Here is a 19,167-nt window from a genome sequence, read left to right as displayed (position 1 = left end):
GTTAGATTTGTATCTTTGAGGACAGAAGCTAGGGATAGATATTGTCCCAGTGAGACCATTTATTTGTGAATTTGACTAGCTGGTTATTCGCTAAAGCGAAGGATATTTCATATGACCTATGGAGAGATACAGTAGTTTTTCTATTACATCTGAAAATTAAGGGGGAAGATGATGTTTCCATTTAAAAGCTATGCTGTTTTTTACTACCAGTAGTATTTGTATGATCATGTTTCTTTTATCCGGACTAAGGTCCTCGAGGCCTTAGGAGAGGAAAGCTATTTGGGGTGTTAAGTTTAGTGGTTTGCAATATATTTTGTCTATTAGGGTAGATATTTGTGTCCAAAGAGGTTTTCGTTTTGGGCAATGCCAAAACATGTGAAGGAGGTCACCTTTAAAGCCACAATTTCTCCAACATGTAGCAGATCTATCTTGGTTAATAGGAGCTAACCTTACTGGAGTATAGTACCAGCGAGTATTTACTTTGAAATGACATTCTCCTGGTACCGTCTGAAGAGTGGCGACCCACGACAAACCCGATCTTGTCATTATTTATTAAGGTGGGAAGTATCAGATTAAGCCTATTAGCTAGAAAGTTGGCATATATTTTGATGTCGCAATTGATTAGGGAGATGGGTCTAAAATTAGCAATGTCTTTAGGGTTATCTTTGGGCTTGGGAATTAAAACAATAGAAGCTTCAAGCATTTCGGTAGGGAAGGTACCCGAGGAAGAGGCCATATTGAATGATTGCAAGAGATGAGGGGACAGAGTTTTGCAAAAGGTTCTATAGTAATCGTTGCCAAAACCATCAGGTCCTGGGGATTTTGATGGCTTTAGTTGCTTAATACATTCTTCTATCTCCTCTAAATTAACCCCTTTACCCCCAAGGGTGGTTTGCACGTTAATGACCGTGCCAATTTTTACAATTCTGACCACTGTCCCTTTATGAGGTTATAACTCTGGAACGCTTCAACGGATCCCAGTGAATCTGACATTGCTTTCTCCTGACATATTGTACTTCATGACAATGGCAAAAATTCTTTGATAGTACCTGCGTTTATTTGTGAAAAAAACGGAAATTTGGCGAAAATTATGAAAATTTCGCAATTTTCCAACTTTGAATTTTTATGCAATTAAATCACAGAGATATGTCACACAAAATACTTAATAAGTAACATTTCCCACATGGCTACTTTACATCAGCACAATTTTGGAACCAAAATTTTTTTTTTTTAGCGAGTTATAAGGGTGAAAAGTTGACCAGCAATTTCTCATTTCTACAACACCATTTTTTTTAGGGACCACATCTCATTTGAAGTCATTTTGAGGGGTCTATATGATAGAAAATACCCATGTGTGACACCATTCTAAAAACTACACCCCTCAAGGTGCTCAAAACCACATTCAGGAAGTTAATTAACCCTTCTGGTGCTTCACAGGAATTTTTTGAATGTTTAAATAAAAATGAACATTTAACTTTTTTTCACAAAAAATGTAATTCAGCTCCAATATGTTTTATTTTACCAAGGGTAACAGGAGAAAATGGACCACAAACATTGTTGTACAATTTGTCCTGAGTACGCCAATACCCCACATGTGGGGGTAAACCACTGTTTGGGCGCATGGCACAGCTCGGAAGCGAAGGAGCGCCATTTGACTTTTCAATGCAAAATTGACTGGAATTGAGATAGGACGCCATGTTTCGTTTGGAGAGCCCCTGATGTGCCTAAACATTGAAACCCCCCACATGTGACACCATTTTGGAAAGTAGACCCCCTAAGGAACTTATCTAGAGGTGTGGTGAGCACTTTGACCCACCAAGTGCTTCACAGAAGTTTATAATGTAGAACCGTAAAAATAAAAAATCATATTTTTTCGCAAAAATTATCTTTTCGCCCCCAATTTTTTATTTTTCCAAGGGTAAGAGATGAAATTGGACCCCAAAAGTTGTTGTACAATTTGTCCTGAGTACGCTGATACCTCATATGTGGGGGTAAACCACTGTTTGGGCGGATGGGAGAGCTCGGAAGGGAAGGAGCGCCGTTTGACTTTTCAATGCAAAATTCACAGGAATTGAGATGGGACACCATGTTGCGTTTGGAGAGCCACTGATGTGCCTAATCATTGAAACCCCCCCCCCAAGTGACACCATTTTGGAAAGTAGACCCCCTAAGGAACTTATCTAGAGGTGTGGAGAGCACTTTGACCCACCCAGTGCTTCACAGAAGTTTATAATGCAGAAACGTAAAAATAAAAAATCATATTTTTTCACAAAAATTATCTTTTCACCCCCAATTTTTTATTTTCCCAAGGTTAAGAGAAGAAATTGGACCCCAAAAGTTGTTGTACAATTTGTCCTGAGTACGCTGATACCCCACATGTGGGGGTAAACCACTGTTTGTGCGCATGGCACAGCTCGGAAGCGAAGGAGCGCCATTTGACTTTTCAATGCAAAATTGACTGGAATTGAGATAGGACGCCATGTTTCGTTTGGAGAGCCCCTGATGTGCCTAAACATTGAAACCCCCCACATGTGACACCATTTTGGAAAGTAGACCCCCTAAGGAACTTATCTAGAGGTGTGGTGAGCACTTTGACCCACCAAGTGCTTCACAGAAGTTTATAATGTAGAACCGTAAAAATAAAAAATCATATTTTTTCGCAAAAATTATCTTTTCGCCCCCAATTTTTTATTTTTCCAAGGGTAAGAGATGAAATTGGACCCCAAAAGTTGTTGTACAATTTGTCCTGAGTACGCTGATACCCCATATGTGGGGGTAAACCACTGTTTGGGCGGATGGGAGAGCTCGGAAGGGAAGGAGCGCCGTTTGACTTTTCAATGCAAAATTCACAGGAATTGAGATGGGACACCATGTTGCGTTTGGAGAGCCACTGATGTGCCTAATCATTGAAACCCCCCCCCAAGTGACACCATTTTGGAAAGTAGACCCCCTAAGGAACTTATCTAGAGGTGTGGAGAGCACTTTGACCCACCCAGTGCTTCACAGAAGTTTATAATGCAGAAACATAAAAATAAAAAATCATATTTTTTCACAAAAATTATCTTTTCGCCCCCAATTTTTTATTTTCCCAAGGGTAAGAGAAGAAATTGGACCCCAAAAGTTGTTGTACAATTTGTCCTGAGTATGCTGATACCCCATATGTGGGGGTAAACCACTGTTTGGGCGGATGGGAGAGCTCGGAAAGGAAGGAGCGCCGTTTGACTTTTCAATGCAAAATTGACAGGAATTGAGATGAGACGCCATGTTGCGTTTGCAGAGCCCCTAATGTACCTAAATAGTAGAAACCCCTCACAAGTGACACCATTTTGGAAAGTAGACCCCCTAAGGAACTTATCTAGATGTGTGGTGAGCGCTTTGACCCACCAAGGGCTTCACAGAAGTTTATAATGGAGAGCCGTAAAAATAAAACAAAAATTTTTTCCCACAAAAATTATTTTTTAGCCCCCAGTTTTGTATTTTCCCGAGGGTAACAGGAGAAATTGGACCCCAAAATTTGTTGTCCAATTTGTCCTGAGTGCGCTGATACCCCATATGTGGGGGGAACCACTGTTTGGGCGCATGGGAGGGCTCGGAAGGGAAGGAGTGCCATTTGAATGCAGACTTAGATGGAATGGTCTGCAGGTGTCACATTGCATTTGCAGAGCCCCTAATGTACCTAAACAGTAGAAACCCCCCACAAGTGACCCCATATTGGAAACTAGACCCCCCCAGGGAACTTATCTAGATGTGTTGTGAGAACTTTGAACCCCCAAGTGTTTCACCACAGTTTATAACGCAGAGCCGTAAAAATAAAAAATCTTTTTTTTTTCCACAAAAATTATTTTTTAGCCCCCAGTTTTGTATTTTCCCAAGGGTAACAGGAGAAATTGGACCCCAACAGTTGTTGTCCTATTTGTCCTGAGTACGCTGATACCCCATATGTTGGGGTAAACCCCTGTTTGGGCACACGGGAGAGCTCGGAAGGGAAGAAGCACTGTTTTACTTTTTCAACGCAGAATTGGCTGGAATTGAGATCGGACGCCATGTCGCGTTTGGAGAGCCCCTGATGTGCCTAAACAGTGGAAACCCCCCAATTATAACTGAAACCCTAATCCAAACACACCCCTAACCCTAATTCCAACGGTAACCCTAACCACACCTCTAAGCCTGACACACCCCTAACCCTAATCCCAACCCTATTCCCAACCGTAAATGTAATCTAAACCCTAACTGTAACTTTAGCCCCAACCCAAACTGTAGCCCTAACCCTAACCCTAACCCTAACCCTAGCCCTAGCCCTAACCCTAACCCTAGCACTAACCCTAGCCCTAACCCTAACCCTAGCCCTAACCCTAGCCCTAACCCTAACCCTAACCTTAGCCCTAGCTCTAATGGGAAAATGGAAATAAATACATTTTTTTAATTTTTCCCTAACTAAGGGGGTGATGAAGGGGGGTTTGATTTACTTTTATAGTGGGTTTTTTAGCGGATTTTTATGATTGGCAGCCGTCACACACTGAAAGACAATTTTTATTGCAAAAAATATTTTTTGCGTTACCACATTTTGAGAGCTATAATTTTTCCATATTTTGGTCCACAGAGTCATGTGAGGTCTTGTTTTTTGCGGGATGAGTTGACGTTTTTATTGGTAACATTTTCGGGCAGGTGACATTTTTTGATCGCTTTTTATTCCGATTTTTGTGAGGCAGAATGACCAAAAACCAGCTATTCATGAATTTCTTTTGGGAGAGGCGTTTATACCGTTCCGCGTTTGGTAAAATTGATAAAGCAGTTTTATTCTTCGGGTCAGTACGATTACAGCGACACCTCATTTATATCATTTTTTTATGTTTTGGCGCTTTTATACGATAAAAACTATTTTATAGAAAAAATAATTATTTTTGCATCGCTTTATTCTCAGGACTATAACTTTTTTATTTTTTTGCTGATGATGCTGTATGGTGGCTCGTTTTTTGCGGGACAAGATGTCGCTTTCAGCGGTATCATGGTTATTTATATCTGTCCTTTTGATCGCGTGTTATTAAACTTTTTGTTCGGCGGTATGATAATAAAGCGTTGTTTTTTGCCTAGTTTTTTTTTTTTTTCTTACGGTGTTTACTGAAGGGGTTAACTAGTGGGCCAGTTTTATAGGTCGGGCTGTTACGGACGCGGCGATACTAAATATATGTACTTTTATTGTTTTTTTTAATTTATTTAGATAAAGAAATGTATTTATGGGAATAATATTTTTTTTTTTCATTATTTAGGAATATATATATTTTTTTTTTTACACATTTGGAAATGTTTTTTTTTACTTTTTTACTTTGTCCCAGGGGAAGACATCACAGATCGGTGATCTGACAGTGTGCACAGCACTCTGTCAGATCACTGATCTCACTTAGAGCAGTACAGCCTTCACAGTGCCTGCTCTGAGCAGGCGCTGTGAAGCCACCTCCCTCCCTGCAGGACCCGGATCCGCGGACATCTTGGATCCGGGTCTGGAGCAGGCAGGGAGGGAGGTAAGACCCTCGCAGCAACGCGATCACATCGCGTTGCTGCGGGGGGCTCAGGGAAGCCCGCAGGGAGCCCCCTCCCTGCGCGATGCTTCCCTGCACCGCCGGCACATCATGATCATCTTTGATCGCGGTGTGCCAGGGGTTAATGTGCCGGGGGCGGTCCGTGACCACTCCTGGCACATAGTGCCGGATGTCAGCTGCGATAGGTAGCTGACACCCGGCCGCGATCGGCCGCGCTCCCCCCGTGAGCGCCGCCGATCGCGCTGGACGTACTATCCCTTCCGTGGTCATTGGGGCCCACCCCACCTCGACGGGATAGTACGTCCGATGTCAGAAAGGGGTTAAAGGGAGCTGATAGGGTTGATTTGTCTTCCGTAGCGATTTGTGAGAGGTTGGTTGAACGTGGTGTGGGATTTTTCCACCAAATAGATGAGTTTCAGATCAGCCTGCAGTAGTTTACCCCTGGCTTTGCTGAAGTTGGTTTTGCAGGTGTTACACGGACTGGATGAAGAGGCATTTCAAGAAGCAAAGTAGGAGAAGGAGGCAACATTGACAGAAAAACATCCAAAAGACATCCAGCTATCCTCTGTGGTGCTCAGGCCCTGTTGCCACATTTTCCCAGTTAGAAAGCTATAACGTCCATGCCCGTGCTTACTGGTCCATGTATCGGTGGTTATTTGAACCTCTACGCTGATGGCGTTGCATAGTGGATACCCAATTTTGTTTACAACATGTTCATGCAGGTCAGGGATGGCCCTCATTGAAAAGTAGTGGCGACTGGGAACCACATACACATTTGTTTGCAGGGCAATTGTTCTTCTTTTACCCCCATTTAAATTCTTTTTTCAGGACCTCACTATGGCCATTTTATAGCCGTTTTAAAGCACCAAAGTTCTGGTCGCCGTTGTCATCTATTGGGTTCGAGTCCGGATTCAAGTTAGGATTCCAAACTGAACTTTAACTACAGTTTAGCAGAACCCTACAAACCCGAACATCCACGGTTCCGCTCATCCTTAATCACAATGGCTGTATAACCTGATATTTACATAAGCATTTTATGAGTCCAGCTACAGAAAGGAATAGTTTATGGGTTCAAGTACAGTCTATTGACTCTCTACCCACTCAGCTTGACTGGTACCTGCAGATTGTACTAGTGTGAGATCTCAGAGGCGTGTAGGGGGACACTGAGGCTTGGTGATCAGAGCTAGAGTTAAACTTTCATAAAGGATTATACAGCAATTTTGGCAAGGGGAGGAAACACTTTGAGTTTAGAAATGGCTAAACCTAGAGGAGAGTCCAAGTGATCCTTGGTAATCATCCATTACCTCTGTACAGGGAATCAGACACCACTACATGTATTCCCCATGACACAGAGCTTGGTGTAGCCATTGACAGGTAGTTCACATCTCATGAGCAAAAGTGGAAAAAATGGAGGTGGGACATTCACAAAAGTCACACAGATGTTAAATCAGGGGATGAGTCAGAAAGCCGGACAGAAGCTGGTTAAGGTCCCCATACAGCAGTAGAGCAAAAAGTACAACAACAAAAATGGCATGAAAAAGAGTAGTCAAACTGTCCAGAGGTCAGCAACAAATGTACAAGCAGATAATGGTGAACTCAGAAGCAGGGTAAGGTAAAATGCCAGCTGAGAAGCAAGTACCAATGTATTATCTCTGATCAGAACCAAGCAATCTAAACAAATGATTGGCACAGACATGCGCATCTTAGAGATTTAGAGTCCTCAGTGCTCAGGTGCCTGGCAGAATGGAAAACAAGGGTTAATGTTTGGGACTAGCCTAGAGTGGGAGGTGATAAGCTGAAAGAACAAAAGACAGTTCTTGCTAGAACTTTAGAAAGGGCCCAGTGTACATAGAGAAAGGACGTAAGGTCTAATATGAGCAGCGCCACATGATGTGGGTGTCCTTAATGAGAGAGGAAGCAGAAACATAAGATAGCGAGATCCTAGCGGTGAGAAGATGAGAGAGATTACCTAGAGAGCAGAGTTATTTTTCGGACACGGGCCCTAGGAGGGGACACCTAGAATAGCCCAGAGTTTACAACTTCAAGAGGTAATGGGCTTAAACAAGACAGAGTACATAAGACTAAGAGAATGCCCTGGGTGGGAGTCAGAGCATCAGAGAAAGAAGTAAAAAGTAACGGCTATACTGGCAAAGTAGCTCGCCTAAGGGGAAAAGGATGCGGATATGGTTTTAGTATAGGACTCTTACAAGCTGGACTGTAATATTGAGCTTGGCTGTGGTAAAGTATAGAGAAATGGTGAAGATAGAGGACAAGAGAGAAAAGAGGAAGGAATCTGTGTATGAAAAATGCTCCATATTGTGCAAGAAATGTTCATCAAGATATGTACCCACTATCTCCTGTATATAATCCCTTTCCAGTAATCGTTGAGTAAAAAGTTTAATTTTTCACTGGTGGTCTACTTCATTGAACAGTTCAGCACTTGGTCCTTGCAAACCAATGTCATCAGTTATATGCAGCCTGCAAGGGTGTAGCGCTCTCATAGCACTAGTCGACACACCCAGCCAGGACCTCCACCTTCATGTAATGTGACGGGGCGTAAGAGATGAGTGCCTCGTCCGCAGCTACCACTCCGTGCCACGTTACAAGTGCATGTGTTGACTGGCATCTCATTGTTATTTTTGCGATCTCCTTTTCCTGTCAGTGTATGAAACGTTTTGATTACATCCTGATGAAAGGATACAATTGTATTTAGTGTAACTAATGCTCTGTGAGCTAATCAGTCGTAAAGCGTTATTCACATGAAATTAACTTGGATAGGGTGATAACTTACTGACTGCTGAGTGTCCAGACTGTTGGGATCCCCATCGATCACGAAAATGGGGCCCTGGAAACCAGGAATCAGATACTGCAGTGCACTGTCTGAATGGAGTGGAGGAATACACTCAAATCATTGTCCTTGAGATTGTTGTAAAGAGTCATACACTTTAATCTGACTTGTCCGGTAATTCCACAGATGATGAATGGAGATAAGGACAAATCCACTTTATTCAGGCTCCAGGATTGCAGAGTCTCATTTTTGGGATAGATACCAAGCAATCACATCCCCAGCAATCAGCAAGTTATTCCCTATCCTATAGATAGTGGATAACTTACTATCTTGGGAATAACTCTTTAAGGATTGGCTGAAACATTTTACATGCAGTAAGAAATTGTAAAAAAAAACCTCATAAAGATCGTTACTGGTGTAATAATATACTCGTTTTGTGTCACTGGGCCACTTGTAATGATGTTGAATAAGTATTTATGAATATTTATATTTTTTTCTTTGAAGGAAAAAAGTGAATCATTTTTATGGAGCACAAGTAGCCCTTCATCAACTCGTGGGCTGTCTACTACGACATCTTCACTTACATTGCAGACCATAACGTCTCGGACCTTTAATGCCATCTGGAATGAACCAATTACATACATTGTAGGACAACTTAGACCATATACAACGTACTTATTTGAGGTTTCAGCTGTTACCATTGAACCAGGCTACATTGACAGCACAATTGTAAGAACCCCAGAGTCGGGTAAGTAAATATTTTCATTTTCATGATCATCTAAACTGCGGCATTAATGTATAATTTTTATATTAATGATTGTTCAAGAATTTCTATGGCAGCATTAACAGGCTTAATAGGTACTCTGTCCTTTGGGGATCATTGCTATCTCTAAATCATTAGATTCACATTCAGTTTGAACCTTAGAATGAACTTGTAATACAGTTGTGTGAAAATGTGTTTTCTTCCTTCCTGATTTCCTAGTCTTTTGCATGTTTGTTACACTTAAATGTTTCAGATCACCAAACAAATTTAAATATAAGATGAAGATAACAAAAGTTAATAAAGTTGAAAAAGACAAATTTACATAAAATTCAACCAAGGGATGGAAAACGAAACGACCAAGGGCAGGGGCATCTGCAATCAAATGCTTGCTAGAGTGATATCTGAGTATGAATTCCCAATTTTAACACTCCCATGACAATGCTTACCTGGTCTTGTGTCACTCTCTGCATTATGGCCTCCATTGATGATATTCTGACATTTGAATGCTGCAGCCAGTCACATATTGCAGTGGTCCCATGATTTAACAGTTCATTGCTTGAGACCAGAATGCATAGACCAGAGAGATACCAGAGAAGCATAGCCACTAGAATTGCGCAAATCAATTCTAGAGACTCTAGTCTTTCAGCCAGTAGTCTGAAGGCTCGCAAATTCAGGATCCCCTTTGTAAATTTTGATTAACCCGGGCTGTCACAATGTCATCATTACAGTGTGATGCACAGATGACGTTGCGCTAATCAAAAGCCTGGATGGTAAGGGATTTGCGAACCTCCCGTCCAGTGGCCAGAGACTACTAGCTAGGTTGATGGCCCAGAGTGCCATAATTCATTCCGCCCAACTCTAATTACCACTTTACGTAATTAACTAATTTAATTAGCCTTTTTTATCATTATTTTGCACTAGGAATCAAATTAGCATTTTTCCGATGACTAAATGTCTTCCCCATGTTCTGTGTTGTGCTATATGCTCATATTAAAGCATCTGATTAAGTATAGTTAGTTACTGATTTATACCTCGTGCCCTATATCTACAGAAGCTGCTGTTCTCCACCCAACCTGTGGTCTGCTATAAAGCAGCACTTAAACCACAATACAGAAAGCTTTTTTGGCTTCAAAAGAATATTGTAAGTCCCTCAAAGTCAAAACACATGAAGGTGCCAGAAGAAAAGGAGCTTCTGTTGTTTTCTCTGAATGTCTGAGATTCTACCATGAGCAAATACTTTATCACTTACTCTTATCCTGCCAGCTCTAATGTTATCAGTTCCATTTCTTATGAGTATGAGTTATAGGAATGCAATTTAATGGTTTACAGCTTTCACTGTTTAATCCCTTTAGTTTTACAAAAAAAAACACAGCATGGTTGTTTCATGTAAAAAATGTATTATGCAATTGAATAGTCTGTGTATAACATGAGTTTGCCGGTTGCTATAGAAGTAACTGAAGTGGATACATAATATCTATTTTGTGCATATTTTACTTGATTATTGATAATCTCATACCACACTGTGTAGACAGCACATCATTAAACAGTACATCCATATGTACTGCTGTAAATCCTATATTACATTATGTCTGGAAAAGATTACAGTGAGCAATTTCGTAGTATATTTAGATTCACTTACAGAATGTAGCAATTCCCTTATACAGTGCCTTGCGAAAGTATTCGGCTCCCTGGAACTTTTCAACCTTTTCCCACATATCATGCTTCAAACATAAAGATACCAAATGTAAATTTTTGGTGAAGAATCAACAAAAAGTGGAACACAATTGTGAATTTGAATGAAATTTATTGGTTATTTTAATTTTTTTGGAAATTCAAAAACTGAAAAGTTCGGCGTGCAATATTATTCAGCCCCTTTAAGTTAATACCGTATATACTCGAGTATAAGCCGACCCGAGTATAAGCCGACCCCCCTAATTTTGCCACAAAAAACTGGGAAAACCTATTGACTCGAGTATAAGCCTAGGGTGGAAATGCAGCAGCTACCGGTGAATTTCAAAAATAAAAATAGATCATTATTTCCCCATAGCTGTGCCATATAGTGCTCTGCAGCGTTCATATCTCCCCATAGCTGTGCCCCATACAGTGCTCTGCAGCGTTCATATCTCCCCATAGCTGTGCCCCATATAGTGCTCTGCAGCGTTCATATCTCCCCATAGCTGTGCCCCATATAGTGCTCTGCACTGTTCATATTCCCCCTTGGCTGTGCCATATAGTGCTCTGCAGCGTTCATATTTCCCCATAGCTGTGCCCCATATAGTGCTCTGCACCGTTCATATTTCCCCAAAGCTGTGCCCCATATAGTGCGCTGCAGCGTTCATATCTCCCCATAGCTGTGCCCCATACAGTGCTCTGCAGCGTTCATATCTCCCCATAGCTGTGCCCCATATAGTGCTCTGCAGCGTTCATATATCCCCATAGATGCTCCACATAAATCTGTGCCATGGCCGCTGCTGCTGCAATAAAAAAAAAAAAAGCCATACTCACCTCTCTTGCTTGCAGCTCCCAGCGTCCGGTCCCGGCGTCTCTGCACTGACTGATCACACTATATGCGTCATCGCGCCCTCTGACCTGCACAGTCAGAGCGGAGACGCTGGGAAGATGGAGGCGCCGGGAAGATGGAGCGGCGCCCGGCGGCTGGAATGCGGACAGGTGAATATGACATACTTACCTAGTCCCAGCGATCCTGGCGCTCCCCACCTGTCACAGCTGTCTTAGGTGCCGCAGCTTCTTTCTCTATCAGTGGTCACCGTTACCGCTGATTAGAGAAATGAATAGGCGGCTCCACCCCTATGGGAGGTGGAGCCGCCTATTAATTTTTCTAATGAGCGGTCCCACGTGACCGCTGAAGAGGGGAAGAAGCTGCAGCACAGAAGACCGTGGGATGGCAGGGACAGCATGAGGATCGCTGGGACTAGGTAAGTATGCCTCAGCGCCCTCACCCGCCGACCCCACCGCTACCGTGACTCGAGTATAAGCCGAGAGGGGCACTTTCAGCCCAAAAATTTGGGCTGAAAATCTCGGCTTATACTCGAGTATATACGGTACTCTGTTACGCCACCTTTTGCTGCGATTACAGCTGCAAGTTACTTGGGGTATGTCTCTATCAGTTTTGTACATCGAGAGACTGAAATTCTTGCCCATTCTTCCTTGATAAACAGCTCGAGCTCAGTGAGGTTTGATGGAGATCGTTTGTGAACAGCAGTTTTCAGCTCTTTCCACAGATTGAGGTCTGGACTTTGACTTAGCCATTCTAATACCTGGATACATTTATTTGTGAACCATTCCTTTGTTGATTTTACTTTATGCTTGGGATCATTGTCTTGTTGGAAGACAAATCTCTGTCCCAGTCTCAGGTCTTTTGCGGACTCAAACAGGTTTTCTTCAAGAATGGTCCAAGTAGGCCTTCCGGGTAACTCCCATCAGGAAGAGGGCCACCAGTTCAGCCCACTGGAAAAACGGCAAGCTCCCGGCTCTGCTGTGTGCTCAAACACTATAAGAAAAGCCTCCATATCGTCCTCAGGACTCATCTTCCTCAGAGCCGACCAGACCTTGCACCGGGCCTCAGAACGCAATCTGTTGCAAAATCAACAACATACAACGGCAACTTCTGTTGTTGCACTTGAGAGAGGGCCAAATGTCTTAGAATTTTCTCAATCTTGTCAGCCGGCTGCAGTATTGCAGGCCTAATAACTGACATGCAGCATGCTTTCGGGTATGCCTCTGTTCACACTGCCCACATTCTCCTACCAAATGTAGTGCAGCAGAGTTGGTATAGTGTGACAGGCAGTGACCACAGGGAAAGTTCACAGCAAAATGTGTTTAATGTCCAAAGCTCACACAGTGTACAGCACATGGTATCCTCCAGATCGCAGCCGGGAAGTGAGACAGTCCATACATGCATCCGGTTGCCAAGGAAGACTGCACCACAGTATCACGCTGCGGGGTGCCAAGAGTTTGCCCTGCTGGGCTCTGTGTTATCCTCACACAGGCTGAGCTTTTGCAGAGCCATCTGCTCTGCTTGCTGCAAACTCTACTCTTACACACCAAACCCTCTGCTACAAGGGATTTTACAATAACCTGTAGCCGTAGGCCACATAGAAAACCCAGCCTGGGGGAGGAAACGGACCAACCCCCCACTACCTTCCTTTAGTCCTTTTAAAAAATAAAAGCCCCATGCAGGTTTTCTTAAACCCGCCCTGGACAAATATTTTGTCCAAGGCTACACCTACTTTTATTCTGCATTGCAATCACAGCTACGCCTGTGACACATAGCGACCCTCGCAAATAACGCCGGTAGCTGCCTAACTATATATATAAATATATATATATATTTATTTCACAAAAGTGAAAACACCCCTCACATTTTTGTAAATGTTTTACTATATCTTTTCATGGGACAACACTGGAGATATGACAGTTTGATACAATGTACAATAGTCAATGTACAGATAGTATAACAGTGTAAATTTGGTGTGTCCCCTAAATTACTCACCACACAACCATTAATGTCTAAACCTCTCGCAACAAAAGTGAGTACACTCCTATGTGAAAATGGCCAAATTGTGCCCAATTAACCATTTTCCCTCCCTGATGTCATGTGACTCAGTGTTACAACGTCTCAGGTATGTTACATTTCCTGTTATTGCTCTCACACTCTCTCATACTGGTCATTTGGAAGTTCAACATGGCATATCATGGCAAAAAAATCTCTCCGGAACTGAAAAAAAAAATTATTGTTCTAAATAAAGATGGCCTAGACTATAAGAAGCTTGCCAGCACCCTGAAACTGAGCTGCAGCACGGTGGCCAAGACAATCAACGGTGAAACAAGACAGGTTCCACTCAGAACAGGCCTCGCCATGGTCAACCCAAGAAGCTGAGTGGACGTGCTGGGATTCATATCCAGAGGTTGCCTTTTCTAAATAGACAGTGCTGCCAGCATTGCTGCAGAAATTAAAGGGATGAGGAGGGAAGCCTGTCAGTGCTCAGACCATTGCACACTGCATCAAATTGGTCCTCATGGCTTCATGGCTGTCACCCCAGAAGGAAGCCCCTTCAAAAAATGATGCATAATCCCGCAAACCGTTTGCTGAAGACAAGCAGACTAAGGACATGGATTATTGACACCATGTCTTGTGGTCTGATGAGAACAAGATCAACTTATTTGGTTCAGATGGTGTCAATCTTTTGTGGAAGCAACCAGGTGAAGAGTACAAAGACAAGTATATGTTGCCTACAGTCAAACATAGTGGTGGGAGTGTCATGGTTTGGGGCTTCATCAGTGCTGCTTTCTGTGGGGAGCTATAGTTCATTGAAAGAACCACGAATGCCAACATGTAGTGTGACATACTGAAGCAGAGCTTGAACCCTTCCAATCAAAAACTGCGCCACACGCAGGGCAGTATTCCAACATGATAATGACCCCAAACACTCCTCCAGGATGACCATTTCCATGATAAAGAAACTGAGAGTAAAGGAGCTTGACTGGCCAAGTATTTCTCCAGACCTAAACCCTATTGAGCATCTGTGGGGCATCCTCTAATGGAAGGTGGAGGAGCGCAAGGTGTCTAACATCTAGCTCCTTGATGTCATCATGGAGGAGTGGAAGAGGATTCCAGTAGCAACCTGCGAAGCTCTAGTGAATTCAATACCAAAGAGAGTTAAGGCAGTGCTTTAAAATAATTCTGGCCACACAAAATATTGACATTTTGGGCACAGTTTGGCCATTTTCAGTTAGGGGTGTACTCACTTTTGTTGCCGGTGGTTTAGACATAAATGGCTGTGTGTTGAGTTATTTGAAGGGCACACCAAATTTACACTTTTGTTTACAAGTTGCACACTGACTGATTTACATTGTATCAAAGTGTCATATCTTCAGTGAAAAAATATAATAACATAGTTAAAAAAAAGTCAAGAGTGTACTCACTTTTTTATATACCGTATATACTCGAGTATAAGCCGACCCGAGTATAAGCCGACCCCCTAATTTTGCCACAAAAAACTGGGAAAACTTATTGACTCGAGTATAAGCCTAGGGTTGGAAATGCAGCATTTACCGGTAAATTTCAAAAATAAAAATAGATCATTATTTCCCCATAGCTGTGCCATATAGTGCTCTGCACCATTCATTATTTCCCCATAGCTGTGCCATATAGTGCTCTGCACCGTTCATTATTGTTCCATAGCTGTGCCATATAGTGCTCTGCACCGTTCATTATTTCCCCATAGCTGTGCCATATAGTGCTCTGCACCGTTCATTATTGCCCCATAGCTGTGCCATATAGTGCTCTGCACTGTTCATTATTGCCCCATAGCTGTGCTATATAGTGCTCTGCACCGTTCATTATTGCTCCATATCTGTGCCATATAGTGCTCTGCACCGTTCATATTTCCCCATAGCTGTGCCATATAGTGCTCTGCACCGTTCATTATTTCCCCATAGCTGTGCCATATAGTGCTCTGCACCGTTCATATTTCCCCATAGCTGTGCCATATAGTGCTCTGCACCGTTCATATTTCCCTATAGCTGCCATATAGTGCTCTGCACCGTTCATATTTCCCCATAGCTGTGCCATATAGTGCTCTGCACCGTTCATATTTCCCCATAGCTGTGCCATATAGTGCTCTGCACCGTTCATATTGCCCCATAGCTGTGCCACATAGTGCTCTGCACCGTTCATATTTCCCCATAGCTGTGCCATATAGTGCTCTGCACCGTTCATATTTCCCCATAGCTGTGCCATATAGTGCTCTGCACCGTTCATATTTCCCCATAGCTGTGCCATATAGTGCTCTGCACCGTTCATATTTCCCCATAACTGTGCCATATAGTGCTCTGCACCGTTCATATTTCCCCATAGCTGTGCCATATAGTGCTCTGCACCGTTCATATTTCCCCATAGCTGTGCCATATAGTGCTCTGCACCGTTCATATTTCCCCATAGCTGTGCCATATAGTGCTCTGCACCGTTCATATTTCCCCATAGCTGTGCCATATAGTGCTCTGCACCGTTCATATTTCCCCATAGCTGTGCCCCATATAGTGCTCTGCACGGTTCATATTTCCCCATAGCTGTGCCATATAGTGCTCTGCACCGTTCATATTTCCCCATAGCTGTGCCCCATATAGTGCTCTGCACCGTTCATATTTCCCCATAGCTGTGCCATATAGTGCTCTGCTCCGTTCATATTTCCCCATAGCTGTGCCATATAGTGCTCTGCACCGTTCATATTTCCCCATAGCTGCCATATAGTGCTCTGCACCGTTCATATTTCCCCATAGATGCTCCACATAAATCTCTGCCATTGCTGCTGCTGCAATAAAAAAAAAAACACATACTCACCTTTCTTGCTTGCAGCTCCCAGCGTCCGGTCCCGGCGTCTCTCTGCTCTGACTGATCAGTCAGAGGGCGCCGCGCACACTATATGCGTCATCGTGCCCTCTGACCTGCACAGTCAGTGCAGATAGACGCCGGGAAGATGGAGCGGCGCCGGGAAGATGGAGCGGCGCCCGGCGGGTGGAACGTGGACAGGTGACTATGCGATACTTACCTGCTCCCGGCGTCCGGCTCCTTCTCCCGGACAGCTGTCTTCGGTGCCGCAGCTTCTTCCTCTATCAGCGGTCGCCGTTACCGCTGATTAGAGAAATGAATAGGCGGCTCCACCCCTATGGGAGTTGGAGCCGCCTATTCATTTCTTAAATGAGCGGTCCCACGTGACCGCTGAAGAGGGGAAGAACTGCAGCACCGAAGACCGTGGGACAGGCGGGGAGCGTCAGGATCGCTGGAAGCAGATAAGTATGCCTCAGCGCCCTCACCCCCCGAACCTGCCACCCACCTTGACTCGAGTATAAGCCGAGAGGGGCACTTTCAGCCCAAAAATTTGGGCTGAAAATCTCAGCTTATACTCGAGTATATACGGTAATATATATTGTGACAAAGTCAATGGCAAAATGCTGGAGGGGAGATATGTTTCACACGATCTATTAGCATCAGTGATGTGAACCCAGAAGTTTCTTACAGCATATTATGTGTTGCGAGGGGTTCATCTGTCACTTTGGGGGCTGGTTTTTGGTGAACAACTATAGAGCAGATGGGAGGTTGTAAACCTTATCTCCACCCCAGGATATGGTCTGGGGTTTAAGGCCTCCTGAGGTGTTCAGTGTTCAGTGTCTGGAAAGTAACACTCCAGAGAAGAGTTTATGTTGGTGATAAAAACCCAAACCTTGTGCTTTGCTAAATCTGAGCGAGCTGATCCCCGCTGCCACAAGGACTGTGCTTTGTGCTACCACTTAGTTTTGTTTTGCTGTTTTTGACCAGAGGGCCATATTTACTTTTTGCTTCACCTTGGTTTATGCCGCATATAATAAACCAATTAAGATCTTAAAGAAAAAGTGTTCCTGTGTCTACCTCCTTATGCAGCTGAGTGAGCCGATCTACAACAGTTGGTGGACAATGCGGGCAGCGTTTCCAGTGAACATGTGTGACTGCTACGATATGTCCTGGGTGAAGGCGGGCACAAGCCAGGACACAACATCAGGCAAAACGGATTACCTGATTAAACATCTGGTACAATCACAGCACCAACAGCATCAGCAACACGTACAGCATCAAGAGATGGCGTGACAGGGGACAAGTAAGCTTCTAATACAGCAGATGCAATAGCACCACCAGCAGCAGATTGACTTGCTCACAGAGGCAGTTAGTGAAAGGCTGGCAGCTCCTCCCCCAAGTGTGGGTGATGACACATAAGTCCAGAATGTGGTAAACAAGCAATGCAAAAAAAATGACCCTGGGTGATGTTGAAGCATTTTTTACTGTTTTTGATCTGGTATTAGAGCATGAGAAACTATCGCCAAAGGAGTGGGTAGAGATGCTGGCCCACTATCTAACTGGTAGGCCCCAAAAGGCTTATGATTTGCCGTTACAGGATGCACAGAAGTATGTGAAATTTAAAACTGAAATTTTGGCAAGCGTGGGAGTGACTATGTTGGTCAGAGCACAAAGGGTTCACTTTACTGGGCGTATTATGGTGACAAAACCCCTTGATTCCAAATGTTTGACTTACTGAATCTTGTACAGAAATGGCTGCAGCCGGAGTCCTTTACTCCAACCTAGATGGTTGAGTGGGTTGTCATGAACCGATTTATTCACTCCCTTCCTAGGCTGGTGCAGACCTGAGTGACCCAGGGAGATCCCCGAAATGTGGATGACATAGTTGGTCTCGTAGACAGGTACCAAGTGGTCGAGAGGTCCCTAAGAAAGCCGGGGTGGTGGTGTATTCCCATACTGGGATACCAAGCAGGAGCCTGAGAGTGGGGGCTCCACGCAAAATCCCACCCCGTGGGGTCAGAATGATCACAAGAACGGTGAGCAAAAATCCCAGAACCACGCGGGGGGACCTAGTGAATGAACTGCAGAGAGCTGGGACCAATGTAACAAGGCCTACCATAAGTAACACACTACGCCACCATGGACTCAGATCCTGCAGTGCCAGACGTGTCCCACTGCTTAAGCCAGTACATGTCCGGGCCCGTCTGAAGTTTGCTAGAGAGCATTTGGATGATCCAGAGGAGTTTTGGGAGAATGTCCTATGGTCTGATGAAACCAAACTGGAACTGTTTGGTAGAAACACAACTTGTCGTGTTTGGAGGAAAAAGAATACTGAGTTGCATCCATCAAACACCATACCTACTGTAAAGCATGGTGGTGGAAACATCATGCTTTGGGGCTGTTTCTCTGCAAAGGGGCCAGGACGACTGATCCGGGTACATGAAAGAATGAATGGGGCCATGTATTGTGAGATTTTGAGTGCAAACCTCCTTCCATCAGCAAGGGCATTGAAGATGAAACGTGGCTGGGTCTTTCAACATGACAATGATCCAAAGCACACCGCCAGGGCAACGAAGGAGTGGCTTCGTAAGAAGCATTTCAAGGTCCTGGAGTGGCCTAGCCAGTCTCCAGATCTCAACCCTATAGAAAACCTTTGGAGGGAGTTGAAAGTCCGTGTTGCCAAGCGAAAAGCCAAAAACATCACTGCTCTAGAGGAGATCTGCATGGA

The 19,167-nt window shown here is 43.8% G+C and overlaps 1 protein-coding gene across 1 annotated transcript in view; it reads left to right on the top strand.

Annotated features, from left to right (window-relative positions):
* The window catches only part of PTPRQ (protein tyrosine phosphatase receptor type Q), a 536,318-nt gene that overhangs the window by 12,617 nt on the left and 504,534 nt on the right, over positions 1-19,167 (top strand). The window contains exon 3 of the mRNA XM_069762319.1: positions 8,830-9,073. Coding sequence (XP_069618420.1) covers positions 8,830-9,073 — 244 coding nt within the window. The remainder of the gene's footprint in view (positions 1-8,829; positions 9,074-19,167) is intronic.

The sequence above is a fragment of the Ranitomeya imitator genome, chromosome 4, assembly GCF_032444005.1.
Source record: "Ranitomeya imitator isolate aRanImi1 chromosome 4, aRanImi1.pri, whole genome shotgun sequence".
NCBI classification, from domain to species: domain Eukaryota; kingdom Metazoa; phylum Chordata; class Amphibia; order Anura; family Dendrobatidae; genus Ranitomeya; species Ranitomeya imitator.
This window is presented reverse-complemented; position numbering and strand designations above follow the sequence as displayed.